Below are 11113 nucleotides of genomic sequence, written 5' to 3'. Positions count from 1 at the left end.
TCATTGAGGATGTGAAGGTGAAATTAAGGCTCTCTTAAGAATTGATGTAAATCAAGAACAGTGTAAAAGTTTGCATCGGTTCAATTTTGTTCGCATTTGAAAGGAGAATATAATTATGATTGACATAAAACTCTATTCCAGTTTAGTTTTGTGTATGTTTGGATAGAGTGAACTTTTACGTTGATAATCGATATTAGACCTATCAAACGTAAAGTTTTACATCAATTATCGATATAAATATTACAATAATTTTATCGAAATAAAACTTTATACTATTCACTCATTGCATTTTTTCAAAAAGTAACAGTCACTTTCACGGTTCAGTGTAAAACGTCATTGATATACTTTTATATCGATGATATTTTACATTAACTCCAAACGCAACCTAAGTTAAAGTTTGGTGAATTACTATTTTTGAATATTTTATTAATTAATTGGTTTGAAATTAACAGTCACTAACAAAAACTGTTCAATACATTTCACTGGCTGCTCCTCCACGTAACGGTCATGAACAAAACATTTAGCATTCTGAGCAAGGAGATGGGCAGCCCTATATATTCGGTCCAGCCAAACATTTGTTATTTCCAAGGTAACAAACTCTGATGAGATGATAAAGCTCCCACTATATTTTGAATCTGGATTTATTTCTAACACCAACCTCACAGCACTTCAGCCATATGTACATTGGAAACATATCCCCCTACTCATTCATAGAGAGATATTTCCAATATATAATTGCAATATGTTATGAAGTTGGTATGAAGAATAAATCCGATTTGGCATATCCTTTGCATCAGACAAAACAAGTATAGAATACCACCAATTGTTTTTAACAAAATTACAAAACAAATAGTCTTACAAATAGAACCCGGCCAATTCAGCCTCCACCAAGTCACTATAAAAAAAAGCCCCAATTTGCGCAAAGGTTGGGTTGTTCCATTGTGACATGGTGATCAAACAAGATTCAAATCTTGGAAATAACCTCTCTATAGTCTGTATATCAATATAAATCTATAAGAGTAAGCCGGTTGCAACTTGTGTACTGGACTTCCCTTTTTATGGGGATCAGAACTAATTTACCTATACTATTCACTTCCCGACTCCCCCTTCACGCTTAATAATGACATTAGAAGAATTACCAGTAGAGATAACACTAACACTATAGTATAAAAGAAGAATACAGAGGCAAAATCAAGGATTAAAATATTGACACTGCGCGTATCGGTCTGATACACTACTATATCGATGTGTCTCGTAGTGTATTGAATGATATACACCGATACAAAGGCGTATTGGACCCACATATTGCATAGAAAGGTGCGATATAGCATTCACTAGAAAAAATGATTCAACCATAATTTGATCCCTAAAACTCGAGTTGCGCAATGTCCAAGAGTGTCAGGATCTTAACCACTAAGCCACCTTCCATTTCATAATAATAAATGAAATAAATTATCTTTTATTGAAATCAATTATTACATTTAATCTAAACAAATAGTATATTCAATAACTCCAAGTACAAATTAAGAAGAATAATATTCAAAATTATTATTTTATAAATCAATAAAATAAATAATCTATCAAATCCATATATATATATATAAATGATTTTTAATTTCAATATATTTATATAAATAAAAATATTATTAATAGAATAATCATTTTAATACTTAAATTATTTATATAGACTTGATAAATTATTAATTAATATTTCAATTTGCATTAAATTATATAAATAAAAATATTATTAATTGAATAATTATTTTAATACTTAGAATTATTTATATAGACTTGATAAATTATTAATTAATATTTCAATTTTCATTAAATAATAATGTATCTATTATTACAAAGATAAAATATTATTTACAATATATTTGAGAATATAATATAAATTAAATATATCAAATCCACTAATCTATTATTCCTCTTGAGTTCTGTTGACCGTTGAACTAGAATCCAGCACTCGAAGTTGTGACCAAATGCGCAATCAAGAAAATAAATAAAGAAACTTCGAGAAGGTAACTGTAATAAGTCTGTAACTGTAGCAATCCCATACCCCAAACCAGAAAGAAAAAACCAGAAAAATGAAAATGAAAATACGATGGGCGCTCCTCAGTCAGTCAGTCCTCTCTCTCTCTCCCCCTCGTACCCTTCCATCTGAGAAATAAATTGCCGCGTGGACTTTATTACCCAACAATAAAAAACCGTTTCCCCTTCTTGTTTCACTCGATCTTTCTTTCCTTCTCCCATTGCCTTCTTGCCCGTCAAGCCCCAACTCCCAAGCCACCACCACCAACAACAACAACAAAACAACAAATACTCTCTCTCTCTCTCTCTTGCTATTGCATGACTGATCAAATAACTTCTAATGGAGTTTCGGGGGTTTCTGTCGCTTTGTGTCTTGGTTTTCATCTCATTCCCCAAATTTGCTCATTCATCTCTCCAGTTGCCGGGGTGGTTAGGAGAAAAGAAAACGTAACATCTCTCCCTCTCCCTCCCTCTGTTTCTCTTTCTCCGTATGCATTTGAGAGTCATGCTTGGTTTTGTTTCTCTCTGCAGTCATGGATCGGTGCTTCAATTGAAGAAAGGTGCTCCTTTCTCCGGTTTTGATCCTACTCGAGTTACCCAACTCTCTTGGCGTCCAAGGTCTATATTCCTCTCTCTTTATCCCTCCCCCTTCCCCCACCTGTGTTTATTTTATTTATAGTTGTATGTTATTGAACTTTATGCTGCTCTTTGCTTGGATCTTTTCAGGGCTTTCATATATAAGAATTTTCTATCAGACGAGGAGTGTGATCACCTCATTGCTCTGGTAAGAGGAAACTTTCTCTGTTTCTTTTCTCCCATATCATTTGGGGTTGACCCGTTTTGTTTCGGTACACCTGTAATGCCGATTGTGTGTTTGTTCATTTCTTTTCGGGAAATAGGCGAGAGATAATCTAGAAAAGTCCATGGTGGCGGATAATGAATCTGGTAAGAGCATAATGAGCGAAGTCCGGACGAGTTCTGGCATGTTTCTCGGGAAAAAGCAGGTAAATTATGAGAACTTGTATTTCCTTTACTCTAAGGCATTCTTTGATCTGGTAGAAATGGTTTGATCATGTCGCAAACTGGTGCCTTGGGACGAGGTCACCTGTGCAATAGCCCCGTTTCTGTGAGAGTTTGCTCGGTCAGAGTCTAGAAAAGTGCCTGCGAAAGATAATTTTACTGTTAAATTGTGAGATAACAATCTCGCTTCTATCCCCTTCAATGAAATACATATCAAACTTTTCGATATTTTGCAAACATATTAGATGCAGGGGCTAATAAATTGGAGAAAGTAGTTCGCTTCCATGAAACTTTTGGGCAGGGCCGCAGGGGATGGTTGATACTGTCATAAGCTTGCTTCTGGATCTATTAAATGTAATTGGATCTCTAGAGTCAGTACATACGCAATAGGAACTTTGCTGACCATGACTGTCAAATAAAGAGCAGAAAACAAAAGAAAGGGAATATTGTTTTGAAATAACATCTTCAATTAGGAGATGCTAATTCTATCCAGAGTTTTCAAGGCTCCAAGGCGAGGCTAGGCAACAGGGGGGCGCCTAGTCACCTAGTCACCTAAGCGATGGATTTTTTTCAAGTAAAAACATGTATCCTAGGATAGTTCCCTAGGTTCCATAATCATATTTCCTTAATAAATATCCATAATTTTCATAAGAAAAGTATATACTTCATGTTAAAGTATAGAAAATCAACATATTCCAACATATTCATGAGAAGAAAAAGAAGAAAGAAAAGAAAATTCAAAAATATAGGGGCTGAACCCCTATTTCTGTTATAGGAAAAGAAGAAAAGAAAAGGTGGAAGAAGAAGAAGAAGAAATTAGTATATAAACACAAAATTTGTAAAGAAAAAGAAGAAAACGTGTTGATTGGACAACATTTTATGTTCTTTCTTACTTATTGGTTCAGGTTTTGAAGTCTTTGAGGGTTCAGTACAACATTTAGCAATGTTTGTGTTGATTAAACCCTAATAAATAAGAAAATAACAAAAAGAAATTAGCATATAAACACACAAAATGAGTATTTTAGTTTAAAAATGTCTATTTTATAATTATAACCTCAAAAAATTAAGAATATAAAAGTTTGTTATAACACGCTATAGAAAACTGTTTGGCGACTATGATTCTATGTTGAAACCCTTCATGTGCTTACTGAACTTACACAACAAATTTTCCATGCCTATCCTTTAGCTATGATAGATTTTATACTGGTTCACTAGTATGCTGAATTCAACATGATTTCCTTCCCTTGGTTCTTTTGGTAAGGGATCCTCAAAGTCAAACTTCATATCCATATTAGGTGCTGGAAACCACATGGAACAGAATCATCTGATGACTTGTAGAAATGAATTTGTTTCTATGTTTTATATAGACATTCTGATAAGAGATCCATTTTGGAGCCACTGTTCAGTGCAATGATAAAACCTTGGGCTGGCAAATGTGAAAGCGTAGGTTTTGAGTCTGAGAGTAGCCACTTTGTGCATAAAATGCCAAGGATTAGGACTATATCCAGTTCACCCCTCCCAAGACCTGGATAGCTGGGAGCTTGGGGCCAACATTGGATAATGGCTCTTATTCTGGAATCAGGATTAGCTGAACGCTTTAGCTTTTTAGCAGGCTGTGGAACCAATGGTAATGCTCCATGCCAGTGATAAAATACATGGGGCCCATAGTGAGGTGTTGAATGTTTGTGGGTCCCTTGTATTTTATGACCGGTGTGGAGCTTTATTATTGTTTCCACAGCCTGCTGAATGGCTATTGCATTCAGCTAAATCTATCTCCTTATTCTGCTAGTAGATCCATTTGGAGGATGAACTTATGCCCCATAAAATTTTAAACAAAACTACAATAAGATTATTTTTTATCTATAAAAAGAGTATTTTTCCCATGTGACTCTCTAAGGCTCATTTGTTAGGAGAAATTTTCTTCATTTCACTTGGATTTTTAATTGTCTATAGCCTTTTTAGTCTGTTATGTTGTCTATTTTATGAACTCAATCCTTTGAAAAAGTTAAAACCATTCATTAATAGGTAGATGTGCTAGTGAAACTTCATTTGTTGGTCAGACCACCTTTAGGAAATGAGGCTCTTCCCATCAATTTTTCCTATCTATTTGTATTTATTTATTGGTCTCAGTGGTGAGATCTAAGTCCATCATTTTGCTGCATCAGAGCATGCTCCATTATCAATACTTGTATTTATGACATTCAGATTTCGATGAATTGAAGAGGGTAGGCCTTGCGCCTTGGCGCAACAGTTAGGTTGCTCCATCGTGAATTATGATCTGGGTGGCCAAGGTTCAAATCTTGGAAACAGCTGCAGGGGTAAGGCTGTGCATATCTGTCCTTCCCCAGACCCCACATTGGTGGGAGCCTCATGAACTGGGCTGCCCTTCTAGATTTTGATGAATTAGACCTACTAATATAAGGGTCCAAAGATTTTCAGACTTGAGCCCATATTATATGGTTATTTGTCTACCATAAGCACTAAACTTATCTACCAAATACCCCACTAAAGTTATAGGACAAAAGCAAAAAATTCTTGCACATAATGAATGTGGTGGGAAGCAGTGGAATATAGGTTCCATGTAATCAAATATTAATGAGAGAAACATGTGCATTTATGCTCCTTAACAAACAGAAGCAAGAGACAGAATGAGGAGTGGTTTCAAGTATTAGATGAATCTAAAAAGTGCCTCTAGGATTGGTGAACTTTGAAACAATGTTTTGAGTAAGCTAGTCTGTTAACTGTTTGGATACTAGGAGTATCCAGTAGGTGGGGGAGAGAGAGAGAGAAAGAGAAAGGGACTGCTATCCTGCTGGATCAGAAGCCAATACCTTAATTACTAACTGGTGTTGAGTTTGGCCTTTGGAATGAATGGAATTTAGCATTATCAAATGATTTATGATCTGAAAATCATTCCTTTATATGCAGTGGATGCTCTGGCATTTTCAGATGCTGAAAGCCAACAGTTTAGCCAATGTGGCTTTGACATGCTGTGTATCATTCTTCTTGTTATTTCTTTTGATTTTAATCTAACAAAACAGAGATAGAAAAATGCAATTATATTTATCATTGTTTGTCTTTTTATTATAAATAAATATCTGAATACTTTATTAATGAAGACGGTGGATCCCTTTCTTTTAACATGTCTCAAGTAATAGAACAGATTCAACAGCAGTAATGCCGGCTGAGAACAATGTCTTTAACAGTGTGCTTCGAGATAAGAACCCTCAGTCCCTTGGTTGAACCTCAGGCCCTGGTGCTCCTCATTCAAGGAAACCTCTATTTACCCCTTCCATTGCTAGAGAAACAGCAAGGCCATTGGCTGCTCTTGGTATCCATGTGATCTAGCTGTTAAACCTGGATGCCAGATATTTCATGTTCCTGATATTGTTTGAGGCTAATGGCCTTTCATCTGTAGTATATTTTGACCTTCTTAGACCTTCTTCCAGTTTAAGTAAACCTTGTAATATGCCAGTGTTCATAATGCAGCTGAGATTCTCTAGTTTAGGCAGCTTATATATTTTTCATTTTGCCTTTGAAGGATGAAATTGTTGCAACTATTGAGGCGAGGATTGCTGCATGGACCTTCCTTCCAGAAGGTAGTATTATTGCAATTTTCTTGTTACTTTTAAAAATCTTATCCAATCTTACCTTGAACCTTTGGTGATCAGAAAACGGGGAGGCCATTCAAATACTGCATTATGAACATGGCCAAAAGTATGAACCCCATTTTGATTATTTTCATGACAAGGTCAATCAAGAACTGGGAGGTCACAGAGTTGCTACTGTACTTATGTACTTATCTAATGTTGAGAAAGGTGGCGAAACAGTATTTCCCAATGCGGAGGTAAGAAAGTTTGTTTTAGTACCCTTTTGTTCTTATTTAAATTTTTATTCTGCCAACGATGGTGCATTTATCATTTGCAGAGCAAAATGTCGCAACCAAAGGATGACAACTGGTCCGACTGTGCCAAAAATGGCTATGCAGGTATTGTAGTGCAATATATTGAACTAAAAATGAGCTCTCTTGTTAATAAAGGAGAGAAATTTATATACAGTGAGTTTAGAAGATTGAAAGAAAATTTCTTAGGGAGTAAAGAGTTGAGAGAATTGATGCCTGAAATGAAAAGAATAGGAAAGAAGGTCCACTAAGCTTGTGTTACTAGTATGGTTTGTCTTAGGAAGCAGCCTCTCTTTTGCATTTACCATTACAGAACTCAAAAAGTTCTGTACGTTGAAGTGGCGTCTCTACAAATAACATCTGAACCCTAAATACACCCTTAATTTATGCATCGAAACAGGATTCATGTATCTGAGAGTAATTTGTTGGACAAAAACTTTTTGAATTCAACGGAGTATTATTTCAATGTATCCTTTGAATGCATATGGTTACTACTTGCTGATATCTCTGGCTGTTTAATTGACAGTGAAACCAAGTAAAGGTGATGCTTTGCTGTTCTTCAGTCTCCATCCGGATGCAACTACAGATAGGAGGAGTCTGCATGGCAGTTGCCCAGTTATTGAGGGTGAGAAGTGGTCTGCGACCAAGTGGATTCATGTGAGATCATTTGACAAACCTACAAGGGCTGCAGCTAGTGGAGAATGTGTTGATGAGGATGCAAACTGCCCAAGATGGGCCGCGGCTGGTGAGTGTAAAAAGAATCCACTCTATATGGTGGGCTCTGAGGATTCTTATGGATACTGTAGGAAGAGTTGCAAAGTTTGTTAATCATTGTGGTTGTGGAACCTGAGTAGTCAAATTTGTATGCAGCGCCCGGATTTTCCCTTTGTTGTAGTTGTAGATAACATTGAATCAACGTGGGATTAATCTCTCCAAGATAAGAAGCAAATTGAACTTAAACTGTGTAACTCAATTTACAAGCCAACCACTAATTGGTGATTGCATTGTGTTTGGGGACGTTAAAAAAGATAAAAACATGGTTTGAAGTTTGAACCTTGAATTGACAGTAAAAAGGATTTAAGATGGAAGATTACAAAGAAAAGAAGTCTGTCCATCCACATCTGATTTTGTTATTTATCGCTCTACGATTCGGTGTCTGGGATTCACTTATGCTGCGCACTTCCTTGTGTCAGGGATTCACCCAAAAACGTTCAAGTTTTTACTTAACGTTGTGCCTTTTGTGTAAGTGGGGCCACCCAAAAACAGTTTATTTGAAAACCATAGGGTATATTTATTTATTTAAATAATTAACCCTAAGAATATCCATCATTTTAGAGATGTAACAATGTTAAACACGTCAATTATAACATCTAATTTTATCATTGGTTTATGTTTTTTACTTCAATTAGTGCATCATAGCATTTGCCTAGGCTCACTTTGGAAGGAGAACAAATATAAATATGTACAGTACAATTACATACAAAATACATAATTTTTCACTCTACATATTTGTATTTGTACTCCTACCAAACTGAGCCCTAGTTACTTTTACATTTCCTAATGGCTAGCTCTTAAGTTAAAAAGGGATAAGAAAATAGGGGTGTTGTGGTAAAACATAAATTCCCTTTTTGCCATTCCACATTGTTAGGGGTGCAAGTCAAACTGGGTTAGGTTAGGTTGAGGTCAACCCTAACTGAACCCTAGTTGTTGAACCCCCAACTGTAAAACTTCAGGTTGGGTTAGGGTTGGGTACGGATTAATCTCAGGTCGGTCCAACATCTTTACTTTATTTTGCCAAATGTACTTATTTCTTAGACTTTAAGGGTTCATATTAATCAATAATATTAGTATAATTAAGTGAAAAAGAACATGGTTATCATGTTTGAAAAAAAAAATGCCTTTAAGTACATATAAACCTGCAGTGCAGAATTACATAAATGCATAGATATATACATTTATAAATACATAGTGGCATAAAGATATATACACGTATAAATAGTGAATACACACGTACATGTGTAAATACATATTTATAAATGCAAATAGGAGGTTAAGTTGGGTTTCGAGTGGCCTTGATTGGTCAAGGCCTCAATCCTAACCCAATCCAAAGTTAAATCAGGTTCATACTTTTCAACCTAAACTTGAACTACAATTCAACCCTATTTTTTCAGGCCGGGTTTGGGCTAAGCCAGACAAAGTTGCAAGGTATTTGTCTAGTAGGAATTTCTTTGGAGGTATATAAAAATGAGAGGAGGTTTCAGATAATACCAATGAAGAAGGGAGGTTTTAGATAATTTCCCTTGTACACGTTTTGTAAGGCATAAGTGTAGGAGACCTGTACTGAGTTTCCAAGTTTTTAAAATTCAAATCAATCAAGCGATTGAATGGAATATGAAATAGGGTAAATTACAAAGACCCCCCATACTATGGGGTCTGTGACAAAGACCCCCCTGTACTATGACAGTGAGACAAAGACCCCCTTCCGTTAGTTTTCCATTCAATAAAGCCATTATAATATTTTTTAATCCCCATATTACCCTTATAATAACTAGATGAGAAAAACACTGTCGCGATCCCCTAGTTCAGAAACTTTAATAAGGGCCCAATTAATCAAGTATCGACCATATCTATTCCATTCGAATGCCTACCAAAACGTTTTTCTTGTCTTCACCCTTGTTCTCTGTTGCAACCTCCACGGTGGCCATCATTATTTCTTCCCTTGTCAAACATATGATTTCAAAATGTCTTTGGATTTTTTTGCTCCTTGAAGTTGTAGAGTTTCTACAATTTTGTCCTGATTAATACCAGGCTTGCTCCTTGAGAGGATTTTTCCAATATCTGCAACAAAAGATGACCACGATCATATCCCTCTATATATTTACAAGCATCAAATTAGAAAAATAGAAGAAATTAAATCTATAACTCCACAATGCAAGACACTGAACGCTCTCCTTTCACTCTTTGTTGATTTAAAACACACTTATTAACAAAATATACAATTAACAGAAGAAGGGGTTCATTATCTATGCAAATTTATCCTAAGAAAAGCATCTCATTCTCTCCATGAATAAACAGAACTCCACATATCATCTCAAGGACAAAACAAAAAACCCATATATTGAAAAGAGTACCAAGTAAGGAAAAGTTGAAGATAACAAACAATGCTTAACAACAAAAATCTACCACCTAAAGAACTCCACATATCATCTCAATGATGAAACACAAAACTGGTATATTGAAAAGAGCAAGGAAAAGTTGAAAATGATAAACAATGCCTAACAACAGAAATCTACCTAAAGAGTGTATGCTTTTGTCCTTTAAGCCCCACATCCTTTTAAAAGAAATTGCCACCAAAGATTATCAGCCTATCTACTGCGACTAATATCAACACATCGAAAAGGATTAAAAGACAAAGAGGTAGGAGTTTTAACGACGACTGAGATCCATTAAACAAATGGGGTTATCAAAAGAAAATTAAAAAATAAATCAAAAGGAAGGATAGATAAGCTAATGAGAAAGAAAATCGAGAAAGGTAATGGAACCATTGGTTGGAGAGAAAAAAAAATTCCCGCGAAACGTGGACGAACAAAAGAGAGAAAATCTGTATGCATTTGCACTATGGGTAAGGCTACATACATTTATCCCTTCTCACTGAACAAGCCTCGTGCATTAGGCTGCCTTACCTATTCAAACTAACAAAAAAAAGGGTTAAATCTCAATAATTTATCTGTAATGTGGAAGGAGGATTTTGGAGGGTCAAAGTTCAGGATGAGATTGAAGATGGAGAAGAGAAGAAAGGGAAGATGAGAAATGGATTTCCTCCGTCCTTTCGTTTCGGAGAATTGGAAGAGAGAAAGAATGAGAGAGAACGGTGAGGGAGGGAAAAAGAAGAGTAGAAAGGGAAAACAATAGGTTAAATAGGTTTAGAGAAAAAGGGCAAAAAAAGAAAATAAAAAAAGTTTAATAGGATATTTTGGTATTTTAACGCATTCCGTCATCCGATTTAACGGTAAGGGGGGATCTTTGTCTCAGTGGGTTTTTGTCGCAAAACAAAGTAAAGGGGTCTTTGTCACAGACCCCATATTACAGGGGGGTCTTTATAATTTACCCTATGAAATAATAAGCGAACACTCGGTGATTTTCTTTTAATAGACAGAATAA

The 11113-nt window shown here is 35.5% G+C and overlaps 1 protein-coding gene across 1 annotated transcript; it reads left to right on the top strand.

Moving 5' to 3' along the window:
* Positions 1-2062: 2062 nt before the first annotated feature.
* Positions 2063-7912, top strand: LOC104596367 (putative prolyl 4-hydroxylase 6). Its single transcript, XM_010257475.3, has 8 exons — positions 2063-2478; positions 2563-2649; positions 2758-2815; positions 2931-3035; positions 6593-6650; positions 6723-6898; positions 6979-7039; positions 7479-7912. The coding sequence occupies exons 1-8, from the start codon at positions 2372-2374 to the stop codon at positions 7778-7780; spliced, it is 954 nt and encodes a 317-aa protein (XP_010255777.1). The 5' UTR covers positions 2063-2371; the 3' UTR covers positions 7781-7912.
* Positions 7913-11113: the final 3201 nt, after the last annotated feature.

The sequence above is a fragment of the Nelumbo nucifera genome, chromosome 3 (genome assembly GCF_055504915.1).
Source record: "Nelumbo nucifera cultivar China Antique chromosome 3, China Antique-T2T, whole genome shotgun sequence".
Lineage (NCBI taxonomy): Eukaryota > Viridiplantae > Streptophyta > Magnoliopsida > Proteales > Nelumbonaceae > Nelumbo > Nelumbo nucifera.
Note: the sequence above shows the minus strand (reverse complement) of the source record. Positions and strands in the feature narration are given on the sequence as shown.

What these genes read in the sequence shown, in the direction of transcription:
- LOC104596367 (XM_010257475.3), top strand. Translation starts at nt 2,372, where the DNA reads ATGGAGTTTCGGGGGTTTCTGTCGCTTTGTGTCTTGGTTTTCATCTCA. An exon ending in TGTTTCTCGGGAAAAAGCAG is followed by an intron (nt 3,036 to 6,592) that starts GTAAATTATGAG and finishes TTGCCTTTGAAG; the next exon opens with GATGAAATTGTTGCAACTAT. An exon ending in CAGTATTTCCCAATGCGGAG is followed by an intron (nt 6,899 to 6,978) that starts GTAAGAAAGTTT and finishes TATCATTTGCAG; the next exon opens with AGCAAAATGTCGCAACCAAA.